General features: G+C 37.7%; 1 protein-coding gene across 2 annotated transcripts in view; it reads left to right on the forward strand.

Moving 5' to 3' along the window:
• STIM2 (stromal interaction molecule 2) overlaps window positions 1-20,564 on the forward strand; it is a 141,438-nt gene that overhangs the window by 70,359 nt on the left and 50,515 nt on the right. For both annotated transcript variants that reach the window (XM_025887277.2, XM_025887278.2), the window contains exon 3: window positions 14,843-14,957. In XM_025887277.2, coding sequence (XP_025743062.1) covers window positions 14,843-14,957 — 115 coding nt within the window. The remainder of the gene's footprint in view (window positions 1-14,842; window positions 14,958-20,564) is intronic.

Consider the following 20,564-nt stretch of genomic DNA (forward strand, 5'->3'; position numbering starts at 1 on the left):
TTGTGTGTGTCTTGCTCACTTCACTAAGTTGTTATTAAATTGATCCAAGTATTGTGCCAAGGTTTGTGCTATTAGTAAGGCTTGGATCTATTTCAGTTCGGTTTATCATGCTAAGTCTTTATGTATGGGCACCTTCTTTTCTAGTAACATGACAGAGACTTTGACATAATTCTAGTTTTCCTAGAACTAAGTGATTTTTTTTTGTCTTTTTATTCTCTAGAAATAAAATAGTTTAACAATATTTTCTATATTAAAACTCATTGGCCCTTTCATTGAGTTCTAGAATTTGTTTTTGAAATTTATTTATTTAGAGAGAGCGCATGCATGGGGGGGCAGAGGGAGAGAGAGAATCTGAAGCAGACTCCACGCTGAGCACTGAGCCTGATGTGGGCCTCGATCCCACAACCCTGAGATCATGACCTGAGCAGAAGTCAAGAGTTGGAGCTTAACTGACTGAGCCACCCAGGTCCCCCTGGGTTTTTTTTCCCCCTTTTGTTGTTGTAAGTTCCTGGCTTTCCCAATTATTCGGATCTGAAGAATTGTGTATAATAGTCTAAATTTTCCTATTCACCTATCCAGTGTTTGGCCTGCCAGAATTTCTCCCAGAAGTAAGTGCTGCAATCACTAACCCCGTGGTCTTCAGAAGACTATTTTGCTCTAGAAAGTTGTTCTTGAGGCCTTAAAATGGTAAGGTGCTATGCTACATTAGGGAGATAAAAGATAAATTGTTCTTATCCTCCAGATAACCCCACTGTATGTTGATTATAACATCATGGTTCATAAAGCATTTATGATGTCTCACATTATCTTCAGTAATGTTGTTTTGGGATAGGCAAGGTAGGTGGTATCCCTGTTTTATAGATGAGACTATGGCTTTGATTATGTTCCTTAGGTCACACAGCGTAGGGGACTGGGCTAGAGCCCAACCATCCCAAGTCCAGTTCACTCCTGAACACAGGCACAATTCCAAGTTGTTGTTTTTTGAACTTGTGTTCAGTTTTGAGCCGTGGACTCTGAAAGAATGCCCTTGGTTACATTCTTGAACTGTGTTTCTATTAATGACTTCAATTTTCGTTGCAAACCTTTAGGCATTGAGGTCAGGTCTTTCACTGGGACCTTATACCTGCTTGTTCCCTGTATTTGCTCTGAATCGTATTGACTTGTGTCTTGAGTGTTATCTTACATATGGCTGGAGAATCTACCTTACTTCACCCTAAAGACTACTTTTCACCCCGTATTTCCTTTAAGCTTTCTATCCTGGCCTTGCTGGGTCTGGCCTGGCTTGGCTTTGCTCACGGCGTTGACGAAGTACTGGTATTACCAGGTGTCGATGACTTGCTTTTTATTATTCCCCCTACCCACTGGCCTTTTTTATAGGGCTATTAGGCCGGGAGGGCTAACGCTGTAAGGCTATTAAATTCAGTTGATAAAGAGAACCTTTTTAAGATGAAGGAATATTTTGCCTTGATCCTGAAAATGTTTCAAAAATTTGATAAAAAATATTTGAGAGCCCCTCACTTTAACTGCTAATCCTTGCCCACTGACCTTTATTTTTATATCTCCTAAGTTCCTAAAAGTTCTTTGAAGTCTTAATTAGGGAAGTGTAGGAATTTTTGTGGAATTTAAAAACTATTTTTAAAATTAACTAGCTGCCTTTTTTGTTTTCATTTTTCTTGGTTCCTTGGTTCCTTCAAGGGCTTGGGAAATATGCCTAGGCTCCTAAGGGCGTTGTTGAGCATTCATTTAAAAACAAAACACACCTAATGTTTTAAAGTTCCTATTTATATATATAACACTGTACTGAATATGGAGCAGAATGAAAAACAAGCATAGACTTCCATAAGCTTACCATCTACTAGGGCGTAATAGGCTCTATGTGTCTAATACAAGGCATGTCATGGCATACTATGTACTAGAAATACACATGAATCATTTAAGTGCTCTTGTGTCTTAGAAGAGAGCGTGTACATTTGTTTGAGGAGCATCTAGAAGAGCATGGAGTAGGAGTCCTTGAGATGGACCTTGGAAGGTCCATCCACCTTTGGAAGTAGGCATGGTTTTTACAGGTGTGGATGATAGGACACTCCAAGAAGAAGGGTCGGGAGAGGGAAAAAGCATTAAAGCAAGAATATAAGATACTAATTTATGCAATAGCCAATAATTCAGTCTGACTGGAGTATGGTGGTGTGGGGGATAGCATTGAAAAGAGTTTGCTTGGTTTTTTTTCTTCCTGCTTCTCCTCTGATTTCTTCATTGTTTTCCCTTTTCTTGCACCCTAAAGTGTATGTATTCCATAAGATTTTAAAAAAAAATTGTTTTTAAAGCAATTTGCTTTACAGGATTGAGAAGGCACAGAGATTTCCCATATATTCCTGCCCCCCCCCCCCCCACGGGGTATATTCTCTCTCATTGTTAGCATCACCTACCAGACTGGTACATTTTTTACCAAGGACTAACCTACACTGACATGTCGTCATCACCCAAAGTCCATAGTTGTCATTAGGGTTTGGTCTTGGTGTTACACATTCTGTGGGTTTGGATGAATGTGTAATGACATGCACTCACCATTATAATATCATACAGGGTATCTTCACTGCCCTAGACTTTCTCAGTCTTTGTTGTTTCAGGCATTTCTTCTGTTCCTTTCTCTGTTTCTTCTCCTGGCACTCTCATTACACGTATGTTGTACGTTTTGGGGTTGTCTCACAGTCCTTGGGTACTCTGTTCTGGTTTTTTTCAGTCCTCTTTTTGCTTTTTGGTTTGTAGGTTTCTATTGATCCATCTGTCTTCTGGGGCAGAGAGTTTTTCTCAGCTGTGCCCAGTCTACTAATAGACCTATCAAAGGAATTCTTAATTTGTGTTCCAGTGCTCTTGATCCGTAGCATCTCTTTCTGGTTCTTTCTTAGGATATCTGTCTCTGCTTGTATTGCTTATCTGTCCTTACATATGGTCTACTTTATCCACTAGAATCCTCAGCATATTAATCTTGGTTGTTTTAAGTCCATCATCTGATCAGTCCCTACTATGTCTGGTTCTGATGCTTGTTCTCTCTCTTCATATGGTGTTTTTTGCCTTCTGGTATGTCTTGTCATTTTTTCTTGAGAGCTAGACATGGTGTATGGGATAAAAGAAATGGCTGTAAATAGACCCGTAGTAATATGGTGGTAAGATGTGACAGGGAGGGGAGGTGTTCTGTAGACCCATGATTAGGTCCCAGTCTTCTAGTGAACCAGTGATTCTGGACTGCGACCTTCACAAGTGTTTCTCAGTTTTGGTTTTTTCTTTTCCCTTCGGTGGGATAGGATGGCTAGAGTGAGTTGGGTATTTCTCTTCTCCCACCGGAAGGCTAGAGACTGGTAGGGTTGAATTGAGCCTGGTCAGTTCGGCTCTGATAATACCCCTGTAGGTTAGGCTCTGGTTAACTGGTTGTGCCTGAGGGTAGACCTGGTTAAGAGGAACAGAGTGCTCTGGAGTACACATCTTTTTCTCAACTTACAAGAGGATTATATCCCAGTAAACCCATCATAAGTTGAAGATATCATAAGTCAAACATACATTTAATAGACTTAATCTACTTTAAGTGTGTTCAGAACACTGACATTAGAGTTGATTGCACTTTGAGAACCACCACTATAGTCTGCCATATATAGCCTAGACTTCTTAATTTGGCATTTAAGACCTTTTATAGTCTGGTCATAATCTGTCCTTCTAGCCATTATCATTTACTCTGGAGTTTCTTGATGCACTCTTTACTCTCCCCAAACCAAACTGCTGACAGACTGCTCTTTGGACACATCCATATTCTCATGCCGGGAGAGGCCTTTCACTCATGATTTCTCTCATTCTCTTCCTGTTCCATTTTGCATGTTAAACTATATCTTATAAGATTAATTTTAAGATTTAGCTGAAATGGAACTTCATCCATATAAAGCTTCCCTGTTTATTTTTGTGTTTTCTTCCAATATTCTTCTAAGCCAGGGAAATCCCTTGCATTGCACTATGGTATTTGTTGCTTTCTAGTTTAGCTTGACCCTATTTCCATTTCATTTCCTCTTTCAGCCAACTCTGTGTTTTACCTGTCTCACATTAGTTACATAGCATATGTGTGTGGTGATAGAGGGAAATTGAACTCCTTCTGTAGGCTATAACTAGGAGACCCAGCAAGCCAGCATTCCTGGGATACCAGTATAGGATTGTCATTTTCAGAGAAATGGGTTACAGGGGTTCCAGCATCTAGGGGGTAGGAGGAGTGACAGCAGCCAGGCAGTCCAGCTTTGTGAAGGTTTTTGGCACACCAGGGGCTACATGCACATAGCCCATGCCTGCCCTGCCACCATGATGCCCCAGAGGAAGGTCAGCTCCGCTGAGGGGGCAGTAAAGGAGGAGCCAAGGGGAGGATCAGCAAGGTTGTCAACTAAACCTGCATCTGCAGAAGTGGAAATGAATCCAAAAATGGCAGAAGGAAAAGATAAATCTTCAGATAAAAAAGTGCAAATAAAAGGGAAAAGGGGTGCAAAGGGAAAACAGGCTGAAGTGGCTAACAAAGAAACAAGAGAAGACTTACCTACAGCAAACAGAGAAACTGGAAATGAGAGTTTGCCTCTGATACCACAGGAGAGAGAGAGCAGCCCAGTCTGATTAATATCGTATACCATGTCTTATCAGTGGTCTCTGTCTCCCTTCTTAAACAGTCCAGAGGAATATTTTTATCAACTGTTTTGTAAATTCAAGTTTTTTAGTAGCTCTAGAAACATTTTTAAGGAGAGAATCCCACCTTATCCCATTTTTTATGTGTAAATGCTTTTATTAAAGAAGTGAAGTCATTTGCTTGGTATAGCCAGAAAATAGTGGGATATTGAGTATGGGAGGCTTTGGTTGTCTTGGATGTCAGCCTGACATTCCATAGATGGGGTGGGGTAGTTTTTATATCCCATAACACAGAGCATCCTAAATAGCAATTTGAATTCAGTCGTGCATTTAATACATCTTGAACATTTTAAATTACTTCTGTTCTTGTGTTGCTTTTGGTAAAATTGTTGCCTCAGGAAAACCACTCCTTGATCTTGGCTCTCCCTGTCAGAATTTTGCACACTCTATAACATCTTTAGCTGTAGTAGTCCAGTTTTCCTAGTAACTTTGTTAATGTGCTGTGACAGATTAAAATTTGAGTATGTAGTATATATATTAAACTGTGCATTAGTGGGCCTTAACTGTGTAGCATTGTACAACATTTGAAGATGATAATACTTGATAGCCTGTTAAGGAAAATTTACCTCCACATTTTAAGCTGGAAAGTCATTGGAATAACTGCTTAGAAAAGAATCACAAGTACATGATTCTTCAGGTTTTTGGTACATACATGAAGAATTGTGTACAAATTCAAATGTCTGTGTGCTAATCCCTAGAACAACCAATGAAATTCAATTGTGACAGAACAAAACAACCAAAAAACACAAAGAAAAGGGTGACAGTTACAACCCTGAGTCTCACCAATGGAAGTATTTTCTACCCTGAGAAACCAAAAAATAATAAAAAGACATTTACAAAGTATAATATATGGCAAGTTAATGTAATCTCTTAGAGGTTGGCTTAATGATCATGAGAGATGAGCAGTACATTAGGAATAAATAGTATCTTTTTTAATGAATAAAATTGTGCCCATAAAATATAGAGTTTCTTGAAATTCTTTTTTTTTACATTTTTAAATTTTATTTTATTAAATTTTTTTTTTTTAAAGATTTTATGTATTTGAGAGAGAGAGGGAGAGCAAGCACAAGCAGGGGGAGAGATAGAGGGAGAGAGAAAGGGAGAAGCAGACTCTCCGCTGAGCAGGGAGCCTGTTGTGGGACTTGATCCCAGAACCTCAGGATCATGACCAGAGCTGAAGACAGACGCTTAACTGACTGAGCCACCCAGGCGCCTGAGTTTCTTGAAATTCTTGATGATTTAAATATTTGAGATATACTTTACATTCTGAATTTACAATTCAGTGCAGAAATTTTAGCTATACAGTTTCATGAATTTTGACAAATGTACATACCCATGTATCTACCACTCCAATTGTGATATGGAACATTTTGATCCTCAGATTTTGAAACTGTTATTTTCTTTTGTAGAAGACAAGTGAAGAGAAATCTTTTGTGCTGCTGTAAAATCTATTAAGTATAATTGGTCAGTAATTTTCCTTTACCTTCCCATTGCTAGTTTATTTCCCATACTTTGTGTTGTGTTTAAAATCTTATCCCAGTGATGTGATAACTAACCAGAGATCGTAGGATTGGGGTAGGGAAGTTTTTCCTCTGTCCTTGTCAGAGGCCCTGTGAGGCCCCAGGGGTTGCTCATCCACCTCCATTTATGGCTGTAAACTATATATTCTCTCCAGTTCCTGTCAGTTCGCTGTTTGTGCCCCTTCCAGAAGTGAATTCTTCTGCCTGAGCACTCTGCCTTCTCTCGGCTCCCCTTGGCAGCTCTAGGGCAGTGCTTCAGCAAGTTTCCATTTTCTGCTGGATCTTTCACAACTGGTGCAGAGCTGCCGTTGTCCTCCCACCTCATACACACGACACAATGAAGATTTGTCCTCTCTGTTTCCCTTTGGTTATCGCCCAGCTCCCTTGTCCTTCTCTTCCAGCGAGCTCCCTCAGAAGGCTTTGTGTACTGTTGTTCTTACCTCTTTCTTTCTTGAACTCCCTTAAGCTTTTGCCTTTGTTATTCCTTCAAAACTGTTCTTACTGTGCTCAGATTTCCATCTGGTACTAGTTTCCTTCTGCTTACAGGCCTTTTAAAAACATTTCGGGCAGTACAGGACTTCCTGTGATAAACTCTTACTGTTTGTGTGTCCGAAAAAGTTTTTATTTTGCCTTCATTTTTGGAAGATGTTTTTGCTGGGTAAGAATTGGAGGTTAACAGTTTTTGTTCCGTACTTTAAATGTGCTCCCTCAGTGGTCTCTGGATCGTATCTTCTGTCTGGCAAGCGCTCCGCTGTCCCCCTGTCTGTTCTGCGTACCTGTTGTGTCCTTCACCCCCTCCCTGCCCAGTTGCCTTTGGAGTATCCTCTTTACCCCTGGTTTTAAGCTCTTTGATTATGATGTGTATTGGTGTAGTTTTCTTTGTGTTTCTGCTCTGAGCTATATTGATCTTCTGGGATCTGTGGGTTTATAGTTTTAATACAATTTGAAAAATTTCGGCCATTATTTTTTCAAGTACATCTTTTTGTCACTCCCTCTTGGCTCCTTATGGACTCCAGTTACACTTTTGTTAGGCTGCTTGGAGTTGTCCCACAGCTCACTATCTAATTTGGATAGTTTCTCATGCTTACTGTATTTAAGTTTGCTGACATTTTAGTCTGTTATTTTTATTATTAATCTCATTTAGTGTATTTTTCATCTCAGTCATTGTAGTTTTAATGTTTAGAATTTTGATTTGGGTCTTTGAAAAAAATACTTCAGTCTTAAATGTCTCCATTAACATGTTCAGTATTTACTCTGGCTTCTTGAGTATACAGAATATAGCTATAAGAACTATTTTAATGTCTTTGTTTATAATTCTCTCATCGTTGCCATTCTCGGATTGGTTTGATTGACTTTTCTCCTAGTTGTGGGTTGTTTTTTTCTATATCTTAGAGTACCTGGTAATTTTCATTGGATGTCAGACATTGTGGATTTTACCTTGTTTGGGTACTGAGTATTTTGTATACATAGACATATTCTTAAGCTTTATTCTAGGGCAGGGTTAAGTTACGTGGAAACAGTTTAATCCCCTTGGCTTGTATTTGTAAGCTTTTTGGGGGGCAGAATCAATGTAGTTTAGTCTGGGTTAATATTCCTCAGTACTAGGGCAAAACCCTTCTTAGTATTCTACCTGATGACCTACAAATTAGGAGATTTTCCATTCTGTCTTGTTGGAACAAGCACTATTCCCTGTCCTTTGCAATTTTCAAAGACTGCTCTAAATTTTTTGTGTGTCTTTTTTCTTTGGCTTGCTGTGGCTTTCTTGCATGCATGGGGTGATCAGTAGTCACTGAAAACTCAAATACCCTTTCTAGATAATCCGGTCTTCTTTCTCTGTGGCTCACTCTTCTCTGGTACTTAGTACTGTAATCCCTGCCCTCCTTAGTTCTCCCCCACTTCTGTGTTTTCAACTCAGGGGACTGTCAGTCTCTGCCTGGGTGCCCTCTTCCTATGCCTTATCCTGGAAGTTCTCGTCAGGAATTAATTTAGGGCAGTCACAGGGCATACTTTGTTTTTGGTCTCCAGGGGTCACTGTACTTTGTTGTCTTGATGTTCAGTGTCTTGAAAACCATCGTTCCATATATTTTATCTGTTTTCTTAGTTGTTTGGGGGGAGGGTGGGTAAGGTAAACCTTGTATCTGTAACCTCTTCTTAGCTGGAAATACAAGTTCTGACTTACTAAATTTTAGCCAGTAAAAAAACAGCAGGAGATTTTTTGTTACATCTTGAATGCTTAGTTATACTTAAAGTAAAATTCACATTTTTTTTTTAAGATTTTATTTATTTTTTGACAGAGAGAGACACAGTGAGAGAGGGAACACAAGCAAGGGGCATGGGAGAGGGAGAAGCAGGCTTCCCGCGGAGCAGGAAGCCTGATGTGGGGCTCGATCCCAGGACCCTGGGATCATGACCTGAGCCAAAGGCAGATGCTTAACGACTGAGCCACCCATGCGCCCCATAAAAATTCACATATTAATGTTAAATCTGACTCACCTTATATGTTATTGTTGTTATGCTTGATGGGTATAATTTTGACCTATGTGATCTCATGAGTATTGATCACCACAAATGGATGGACAGAAGACATTTAAGTAGGTGTGTGTGTGTGGTGTGTGTGTGTGTGTGTGTGGTGTGTGTGTGTGTGTGTGTGTGTGTGTTCAGAGTTCTGGAAACTGAGAACAAAGCCTATAGTAGATTTTGGCCAGAAACTAGGGCCAAAACTAGACTTTGGTATATCCCTACTTGCCACGATACCTACTTGTTTTTATAATAATAATAAACAAAAAACATAATAATAAATAAAAGCAACAGATGTTCTCCATATATTTATAAAACTATGTTCTTTTTTATATTTACAATTTTTTAAGATTTTGTTTACCTTTTATTTTCCAAATGAGAACACAGAAGATGAGTCATTTGCCTCTGCCTTTGGACTCTTATTTTGGTGTTCTTAAGGACAGTATAGTTGTTTCTTTGTTTCTTTCTTTCTATTTCCTTATTTACTATTGGATAAACTGATGGAATCGTAGGTAATTTTGTTAAGAGATTTTTGGATTATAATCAGCAATAATCTTGAAGAGTAGTCATGATATAGGTCATGTATTGGTTCCGGTAAAACAAATGACTGGCATACTTCAGCTCATAAATATATTGTGTTTTACAGGTCTTTGTAAACTAGTTGTTTGTCATCTGTCATCTCTATTAACTGATCATTCGATTGAATTAGTGTAATAAATAATGGTTAAGTTCTCTACCTAGCTCATAAAAGGCTACAGTCTAGCTTAGATGGTGTTGAGAGTCATTGTGAGGCCACTTGAGTTCTGAGCTGTTCTGAGAACAGAACAGAATCCTAGGGAGGTCATTGGTGCACTTACTGTGGGTAAACTGGGGATTGACTGATGGCTTTTGATGTTTGGAGGCTTAGGGAATGGGATTAAGGACTGATAACTGATAACTGTAGCTACTGGGCAAAAGTGTAAAGTTATGCTTGTGGTAAGGTGTAGAGACTGTCAAATCAGCTTGAAGTTTTCTTTAGTATAGAATTTTAATGTTTGAAAAAATATTTGAATTTAGGATATGAAGAATTTTTTCTCAGATGTTAAGTGATTTACCTTTTTCATTCTTAATTCCATGAAAACATATTCCAGTTTGCCTGTGTTCTCTTACGTTTTTGTGTAGGTGTCATCATCCATCTTAGATGATAAGATCAAACTTATTAAGACAAATATCTTAGTAGTAGCCCGTGTCTCTGCATTGTTAACAGCATTTTGTGTGGCAGGTATCAAGCAAGATTTGATATTACTACACTCAGATCAGTGATTATCAGTGGTGTTCTTTAGTACCTCAGTTTATCTTCTGCCACTTCAAGAAATGATATAGAGTGTGCATATCAAGGCAAAGATTTAACTCGTTATTTTAAAAAACAAATGATTTACATGAAATAGCTGACATTGTTGAGTGTTTACTATATACCAAGCACTGTTTTTAACATTTAATGTGCAATAAAGTCACTTTTGATATATGACTATTATTACCATTTTGCTCATGAGAAAACTGAAGCACGGGGGGGGGAAAGTAGCTTACTAAGGTCATATAGCAAATAGTACATTTGAGATATTCACGGTCTGAAGATTGAATCTGTGCTTTCCACCACTGTCATAAGATTAGTTTTGGGATGGAGAAACATGGGCAACTCATGCTTTATTAGCATGGTATCATTTCTAAGAATTTGGGAATCAGTGCATTTTTAGAACATCCACGTTAAGATAGCGGTGTGAATAGTGGTGAAGGACAAACTTTGGAATTCTGTAAAATTTACTTCCAGTATTTGTTTCCTTAAATAACGCTATCAAATCGAATCAATTGTCAACCCTCCATTTTCATCTGTACAAGTGTGGCTAACAGTAGTCCTTTCTGGTTATGCATTCTTTCCCTTGAGACATTATACTAAGCTATTTTAGTATTATTTTCAAGACAGGAAGACCCTGCAGTTTTTTTCCAGGAACGCATTTGCTTTAACTGACTCACCTATCAGACCTTGGACACTGTTGTTTTGATGACAGATGTCCTTTGGGAAAATCTCTGCTTACATAGTGAAAAGGTTGTGGTTCTCCTCTTCATTTCTGTGTTATGTATTTTGTTTCAGAATGTCTTAAATGGTAGTTCTAAGAGTATTGGGAAATTGTAGCTTTATAAATGTCTGATGTTTTCCAAGATGTATATTAACCTACCAGTCTAGTCAGGGTGAAACTAATTTATTCAGGCTTTAAACTTCAACAGCAATAACAACTCAAATTATTTTTATTGTCTAACACTTCTATGTACTAAGTATGAATTTTTAATTTAATCTTTTTCATAACCACATGTAGTGGGTAATTTTATTTTCCTCACTGTACAAAGGAGAAATATGAGGCTAAAAAGAATACAAGTAGTAGAATCAGATTTTGAATATAGTCTGTCACACTCCAGAGTCTGAGTGCTTAACCGTCATGATAAATCACCTCTCCTTGGCTATTGAGATCTTGAAATTGTATATTTAAAAAATAAAAGGGGAAATACCTATGTATCATTGTTATGTCATGGAAATCAGGACAAGAATTGTGTGCCCCAGGCCTCCTGAGGAACTGAAATGGGAGTCCTCAAGAATCGAGATAGTTTCTGGTGCCATTTCTTTTTCTCTCTGTTCTCTTTCATTATTTTCTTTCTCTATGTTTTAGCTTCCTCTGTACATGGTTTATCTTGTCTGGTCATAAAATGGTACCTTCAACACCAGTTTCCTTATTACCTTAAAAATCCAGAGCTATCACCAAGTGACCCAGCCTTTCATGGTCTGCATTGCATTTCCTGGTGAAATAGAATCCTTTCATCCTGGTCATATTCTGGATTGTTTTCTTCTGGGTCAAGTGTCCATCCTTTAGTCACATAGCTGTGGCAATGGGTGATAGGTTGGGGAGGGATGACTGAACACATTCAGAGATCTACCCTTATGTTGGTAGGGTAGGAGGTATAGGCTGAAAAGAGCCCTCAAATGTGTCTGTACTAGCATGTATCAGATTTTATTAAGCACTGTCATAAAAATAACGCAAGTACAAAATATAAATGCAAATATAAAAATAAAAGAAAAAATACATAGCATCAAAAATATAAAGTATAAATACAAAATGCAAATAATATATATGTTAGAGATACAGGGAACTGAAATCAGCTTATCATCTAAAAGCTAACTTCCTGAACTGGATATGTAGATTCCATAATGGTTTTAGAAGAATGTATTTAAAAGAATCATCTGCGTGAAGGTTTTTGAGAAGAATATTCAGTAGTCATTTATTTGAGTACTTCTATATTTGTATTATCAATTCAGCCTTTCCTATAGTAGGTATAATTAGGTACATAATTGGACATGTTTACCACGTTATTTGCAGTACATTATTTGAAGATTTACCTTATAGAATTTCAGATTGTATTTTTCCGATTTAATTCACAGATTTCAACAAGTAAGAAGTATTTGTCATTTTCTCATGCATTTTCAATTGTTGGTGACTGCTTTTAAAATTTCTCTATTAGTCTTGCCTCAGTTCTATAATTTTCAGTTTTCTTTGAAGTTTTAGGAAAGTCTGAACAGTCAAAATGATCTGTAGGAAACATACTGGAGAGAGGGTTTAATGGAAGCTGATGAGTTTTAGTGCATTTGGTTCAGTTAAAATTTTTCCAGCTTAGTTTCAACATAAAGTAATTCTAGTGCTTTCTAGTCACATTTGTGATCAAAATGTTGAAGATGTAGGAGATACAGAATACACTTCAATGTGGTTTGTAATGAATTGTGTTATCTTGGGGTCATGTTTTAAAACAGAAGCATGTATTAATTTTTAAATGATAATTTCAGGGAAAATACAATTCTGTGCGTTTAGTCAGTTTTGACCCAACATTTTTGGGAGCCAGATAATTCTTTTTTTTTTTTTTAATTAAAGGAGCCAGATAATTCTTTTACATTAAGTGAACTATAATCTTCCTGAGCTTTTTTTTTTTGAATTACCTTTTTCTGATATCTTAATTCTTTGATTTTGTTCACATATTTTGGCAGATATCTATATACTCATCCTAGGCTTACTAAAATAGTTCAGTAGCTAGAATGCCTCATCTAGTCTATATATGGAAATTAGCTCTATTTTCTGAAATACATTGATCCTAAAGCCACAGAACTCTACTTTTAGCTTCTTTGTGTTCATGGGGTGAAGAGAATTTCCTAGGACTTTTTTCCCCCTCATGTATCACATATATGAAACAGTTGCCATTTGTTCCAACTGACTGGACCATTTCCAAGGCAGGCTTCCTCCCTGCTTTTTTTGTCATCATGCTTTTCATTCTAGAATTTCTCTCTAGCTCTTGAACCTTTTCCAAGCTAGGGGCAGTTTCTGAACATCTCAGTGACAGTGATTTTTCCAGGTATATCTACTGCATTCTGAAGGTATCAGGAAGAACAATGAGGAATTGGCAGAAATAGTAAATTAGACAAATATGAAATAGGAGTTGGAGCAATGAGGCAGGTCCCTTTAAAAATAACTTTTAAAAAGGGTACTTAGAAAAACAGAGTGCGGCACTAGTTAGAACATCAAAATTCGTAAGCACTAGAATAGACCTAGGTAATTGCTTTTCAAAGTATCTATGGTGAAGGACCAGATTTTTCATTTTCAGTTCATCATAGATGGGGCCCACACGATAAGTACATTTATCACATGCTTGGGTCAGATTCTTTGAAAATGTCTCATTACTATAAAGGTTTCTAAATGGCTTCTCTCCGTTTCTATACGTATTATAGGCAGGTATCAAGTTTCCTGACCAACACCAGTCTCATGACATGTTGAGTAGTGTTGATCCTAAAATGTTTCTTCATTTTGTAGCTGAGGTTATTAAATCTCAGGAAAGTGAAATGATTTCTCAATATTAGGTTAAAAATTTCTTTTTTAGTTTTAGCAGAAAATGACACAAAAGCAAAATTTGGCCTTTGTCTGAAAATGATGTTCATTGTCAGTATATAAAAGTCAGAAAAATATGCCTTGGTAGCTATAGGGGATATTCACTTTCTGCGTTATGGATATCTGAAATAATCTTTTGTATGATCTTGTATTTTTGAAAAAATAAAGATATCAAGTAAAATAATACCAAAACAGGAAAAATCAGAAATGAGATAGAAAAAGCATAATAATTTAAAAAACTATTTCTTTTGTATAATTAGAGTAATGCGTTTATATGGGAAAAATGTCAAAAGATCAGGCTGAAAAGATTGTCGGGGATAGGATTGGAAAATGATATGTAAGCCATAAAAGGAGTTTGCTTCTCCTTCTCCCAAATAAAAAGCAAACGACTTTTTATTTGGGAGATAGCGGGGAGCAACTGAAGGATTTTCTGTAACAAATACAGAGCAGGTTAGTTTTTAGCAAAGAAAATATTAGTGCATTTTCTCTCTGTATTTTAAAGTAAGATTAATCGAGATCTACTTCAGTTTTATAAAATGCTTTAGTTCTGAACACTGCAGTCAGATGCCTCTCAACTGTAAGTAATAGCTTCACATATAGGAGAACACAGAAATATGAGGCAGTAATTGAGATTAGTATTAATTGTGTTTTGAAACACCCCTGTCAATAAGTGTTTGGTAAAAAGGCACTATGTATATAATATATATATATAAAATATATCATGCTGTTGAGCATAATATACTTTGCTGTTTGTTATTTTTTCAACCTTGGGCAAATTATTTTACTCTTTGGGTCTTGGTTTTCTCATCTATAAAATGGGGATACATAATATAGTATTATCATGAAGTTAAATGAGTGTGTGTGTGTGTGTGTGTGAGAGTGAATAGACATACTATAATGTAGGATAGTACCTGGTAAATAATGAGCATTAAGTAAGTACTTTTGTTGTTGTTATTAGTAGTAGAAGACATTTTATTAAATAAATTTTACAAAAATGTAAGAATAATGTGAGTATAAAATACCAAAAATATACCAGTTGTTATCTGAAAATTGCCACCTACTGGATTTCAAAATTTTGTTTCTGAGTGTACAGAGATTATAAAATAGGGAATTTAAATTTACTTAATGTTTTCTCTTTTATAGTTTATCAGAGAAGATATGAAATACAAAGATGCTACTAATAAACACAGCCATCTGCACAGAGAAGATAAGCATATAACTGTTGAGGATTTATGGAAACGGTGGAAAACATCAGAAGGTAAGACTATTTTAGTGAACTGAATCCTTCACCTGCTCTTCTGACCTGCTTAACCATTGTTAACTCCCTAACTGCAAATGATTTTATGAAAAAAATCAAAATAACATTTTCTGTGAGGATATTTATATTTTAGTAAATAATTTTTCCACTTTTGATTTTGGAAAAATGATTTTTATCTTACCATTCATTAAGCGTCAGCCTGTTTTCAGATAATTTGATACCTTATACTAGAATAAATAAGATCATGCATGTCTGAGAGCTTAAAGTTGTGGAGTATTGCTTCAGCTGTTAAGTGACATTATTCTAAGAGGTTTATCTAATAAACAGGGATCCCAAAGTTGTTATTTTAGTTACTGAGAACAGTTCCTAAAGTCTTCAGAAGGCACAGAACTTTTAAGCTTTTCCTGAAATAAATTACGAAGTCTTCTAAGAGTTGCATGATAAAGTTCTGTGATTTATATTTTACTACTTTTCTGCCCTTAGATCTTCAGGCTGTCTCAGGGACAGTAATTGTTTAAGGCAGGAAAAGTGTATGACTTAAACCTCAACTTGATCCCTAATACTAGAAAGCTACTAAAATTAAAAAAAAAAAAAAAAGGAAGTCCATGTGTTTCTATTCTTTTACCAAACATTTACATTGTATATATTTTCCTCTGCAAGTTTGAATAATGAAAGGAAAGGAGGAGGAAGGTGGGACAGACTACTGCATAGGAGGATAAAGACATAATAAAGTTTACTAGACTGGCTGTAGTAACATTTGGAAATGGGAAAATAGAGAAGGCTACCCATCAATGCTCAATATTTTTATTAGCGTACAAGAAGGTTTATAGTTTGCTTACATTTTTGTTTTCACTTTTTAAAAGAGGCATCTGTTAAAATACACTGGGAAGAAGAAAAAGAAGGAAAAAATATCACTGACTTAAATGAAAGATATATACAGTTAAAAATCTCTCTCTCCGTTTCCCTGCCCCATACCATTTTTAGGTAATAGGAATTTGGGTAGTACTAGGAATGAAAGAATATAAATTTCATGGGGGAGAAATTGCTAGAAAGGTGGAAAACTCAGAAAAACTTAATCTGCTTACAGGTATGCCTTAGATATATTGTACATACCACCACAATAAGCCAAATACTTGCAGTAAAGTGAGTCAAATGAATTTTTTGGTTTCCGGATGTGTATAAAAGTTATGTTTATGCTATACTGTATTCTATGAAGTGTGTGATAGTATTACATCTAAAAAAACAATGTACTTGGGACGCCTGGGTGGCTCAGTCGGTTGAGCGTCTGCCTTCGGCTCAGGTCATGATCCCAGCGTCCTGGGATCAAGTCCCGCATTGGGCTCCCTGCTCCGCGGGGAGCCTGCTCCTCCCTCTGCCTCTGCCTTTCTCTCTCTCTCTGTCTCTCATGAATAAATAAATAAAATCTTTTTTTAAAAAAATAAAACAATGTACATACCTTTGTATGCATTTGTAAAATACTTTATTGCTAAAAAGTGCTAATCATCCTCTGAGCTTTCAGCAAGTTGTAATTTTTCTGCAGGTGGAGGTCTTGCCTCAGTGTTGGTGGCTGCTGGCTGAGCAGTGTGCTGCTTGCTGAAGGCTGGGGTGGCTATGGCAAGTTCTTAAAATACAACAGTGAGGTTTGCCACATTGATTGACTCTTCATTTCATGAACAGTTTCTCTGTGGCATGCAATGCTATTTGATAGCATTTTAAATAAAGGAGAACTTTTTTCATAATTGCAAAACCAGGTTTTATGTAATATTCTAAATCCTTCGTTGTCATTTCAACAATCTTAGCGTTTTTACCAAGAGTAGATTCCATCTCAGGAAACCAGTTTCTTTTGGTCATCCGTAAGAGACGACTCCTCATCTGTTCAAGTTTGATCCTGAAATTGTAACAATTCAGTCCCATCTTCATGCTCCACATCTCATTCTAGTTCTCTTGCTGTTTACACCACATCTGCAGTCACCTTCTCCACTAAAACCTTGAATCCCTCAACGTCATCCATGAGGGTTGGAATCATCTTCTTCCACACTCTTGTGACTGTTGATATCTTGCCCTCTTCCCATGAATCACGCATGTTCCTAATGGCATTTAGAGTAGTGAATCCTTTCCAGAAGGTTTTTAATTTACTTCCCCAGATCGATCAGAGGAATCACTATCTATGGCAGCTATAGCCTTATAAAATGTATTTCTTAAATAATAAAACTTGAAAGTAGAATTATTCCTTGATTCATGGCCGTCAAATGGATGTTGTGTTAGCAGGCATGCAAACAACATTAATCTCGTATGTCTCCATCAGAGCTCTTGGGTGACCAGGTGCATTGCTAGTGAGCAGTAATATTTTGAAAGGAATCTTTTTTTTTTTCCCCAGGTCTCAACAGTGGGCTTAAAATATTCAGTAAACTATGTTGTAAACAGATGTGTTGTCATCAAGGCTTTGTTGTTCCCTTTATAGAGTACAGGCATGGTAGATTTAGCATCATTCTTCAGGGTCCTAGGATTTTCATAATGGTAAACGAACATTGCCTTCAACTGAAAGTCACCACCTTCATTAGTCCCTAACAAAAGAGTCAGCCTGTTCTTTGGAGCTTTGAAACCAGGCATTGATTTCTCTTCTCTAGCTGCGAAAGTCCCAGATGGCATCTTCCAATATAAGGCTGTTTTGTCTACATTGAATATCTGTTGTTGAGTGTAGCCACCTTTGTTACTTACCTTCTGGAGAACTTGCTGCAGCTTCGACATCAGCACTTGCTGCTTCACCTTGTACTTTTCTGTTATGAAGACAGCTTCTTTTCTTAAACCTCATGAACCAACCTCTGTTAGCTTCTGACTTTCCTTCTGCAGCTTCCTCACCTCAGTCTTCACAGCACTGAAGAGGGTTAGGGTCTTACTCTAGATTAGGCTTAAGGGAACATGGTGGCTGGTTTGATATCTCTGAAGTGCAATAAAGAGCGCAATCAAACAAGGCATGCCTGTGTATGAAATCTCTGCAGTATGGAGGCATTACTAAAGGAATTAGAGACCCATTGAAGGGTCTGTTGCTCCTAGTATATTTTAGATTTTGGATATGCGATAAGTTGAGTGGAACCACTTAACCCATTGTGCTTGAACGAAGGAAGAAGGACTTGACCACTTGTTACCACCCGTGGTGCTTCCACCCTGGTTCAGCTCCCATCCCTTGCCTGGGTAACTGCAGCAGCTGCCTCATGGTCTCGCTGTGTCTGCTTGTGCTCTGCTGCATTCTGGACTTCACTTAGCAGAATGATCTGTTTAAAATATAAATCAGATTTGCTCCCTGCCCTGTGGTGGCTCAGAGTAAAAGCTAAAGTCGTTACAAAGACCTGTAAGCCTCTCCATGACCTGTCCTCCCCTCCGGCCTCTTCTGTTCCTGTCGTGTGCCCCTGGTCTGTCTCACTCACGGTGCTCTATCCCAGCTGGACTCGTTGCTGTTCCACGACTGCAGGACCTCAGATGTTGTTATGGACCCTCCATGAGGCCCACCCTCACTATTGTAGTTCAAATCACAGATCACACTCCTCTCTCCCCGCTCTTACCTTGGTTTTTTGACACTCCTGTCTCTCTTAGCGTCACATTTTCTTTTTCCCGTATCATGTGTCATCTTCCAAGATACCGTATAATTGACTTATTCAGTATGTTGGTCTCCTTTCTCTCTCCTGCCTCTGAGAGTGTCAGCCTCAGAGAGCAGGGGTTCTTTGTCTATTTTGTTTATTAATGTATCCCAAATCTATCGGGACTCTGTCCTTAAACCCAGTTTTGTTTCTGATCCTAGGAAGTCTGGTGAGATCTTTTGTCATCTGTGAGCATGTTTTGTTTTGTTTTATTTTGTGAGCTAAGGCCTTTCCAAGTTGGGTAGCCTCTTAAATCTTTTTTTTTCCCCTGGGCTTTCACCTTAATTTCCACCCCCTAAGATTTTGCCATTATGATGGTGAGATTTCCCCGAGTCACCGAAGAGTTGGCCTAAATGACAAACCATATGCTTCTTTTTCTCCAAACCCCAGTCTTTCACATCACCTCCTAGGGGAGTAGTATGTGGGAGGAGTAGTCTTAAGGCTCCTACTAACACAGCTACATGGGAAGAGAGAGAAATGAGCCTTGGGCCTCGAATGAAACCTCCCCTAGATGCTTTATAGTGACCTAATTGATTTTCTCAATACACATGACACATTTATTAACGGTCATGTAAAGATGGGGTATTTTTGCTAATCCGTGGTTTTTACATCACAGCCTCACAAACCTCAGGTATCCTGGAGATACCTCAGGGACAGGGCATGCTGGATGTGCAGGATTCTGCTTTTATCTGGGTATTGTGTTTCTGTTTAAGATTTTTGTTAGGAAACAAAAAGTGATTCCTCTGAAAAGGTTTGGAAACTGCTGGTATAGAGATTAGAATGTACCTTTAGCAATAATATGTAATTCAAGGTTGTTTAGTTGAATATAATACACACACACGCTGGTGTGTGTGCATGCCTGCATACACATACCACAAACATACACAATTATACTGTGCCCATTGTGTGGCACAATGACACTGCGTCATTGTGTCTCCAGTGCCTAGAGCGGTGCCCTATTTACTTTGATATTCAGTAAATATTTGTTGAATGAATGAATGTATCATACCTGATGGGCATTGGCTACTCAGTAATTCAGTTCACCCAATACTTTTGAGTACAGGCATTTCTGTGACCATGAGATATATGCATTCTTGAAAAGGTTATGTTTTGTAAAATTATGAACTTAAAAATTACAGTTTATGAGAAAAATGGGGTTGAAGCAGGCTACTCAGAACCTATGCAGCTTTGTAACCAATGCACTAATAGTACTAATAAAAATACTAGCACAAGTTCAAAAGATGTGTTAAATTCCTAATCAGTCAATACAGTAGTGAGTATAGGCCTTTACAAGTAGGTCAAGATAACTTCATGGAAGGAGGTGTTAGGGTTGAGGTTGCTAAATTATGCAGACAAAGGCAGAGCCCATGAATTTGAGAAGTGAGCCACAAGCTTTGCTGACACAGGCGGTGGCCAAATTGGACTGAGAGGAAGGAGTGTGAGCAGACAGTATGTTCATAGCCTGGACATTTGCCATTGTGTTTGGCCATTCTGGATACTTTGCATCCATCTGCTGTTACTTGGAGGTATAAAATGATAACATGTGAGGAAAAGTCACACTTGAAATGATAGAGTTTTATATTTTCTTGACATGATTCTTGTTTACCAGTTGCATATAAGCTAATTTCTGACACAGAAACACCTGTAGCAGAACAGGTTGTATCTATGATGTACTAACTAGGCATTGGATGCCAGGTATTCATGATGAATGAAATGTATCTCTGGGCTATGAGGTGTAAATAGCTGAGTAGGAAAGACAAATAATTGCAATAAATGGTGATGTGTATCATAATAGGAGTAAGTATAGGATATGGAGGTAGCTCACTGGAAGGAGTAATTAACTCTCTGGTAGGATTATACATGGAAGCTGCTGTTTGTGAAAGGCTGTGAAGGGTGACCAGGAGTTCTGGGAGGGGATGAGGAGGTGGACCATAAATGGTGGCCCCTCAGGGCTCTTTCAGGTACCTGAAAT

The sequence above is a fragment of the Callorhinus ursinus genome, unplaced genomic scaffold (assembly GCF_003265705.2).
Source record: "Callorhinus ursinus isolate GAN/ISIS: 27379988/994484 unplaced genomic scaffold, GSC_fseal_2.0 scaffold4, whole genome shotgun sequence".
Taxonomy (NCBI): Eukaryota; Metazoa; Chordata; class Mammalia; order Carnivora; family Otariidae; genus Callorhinus; species Callorhinus ursinus.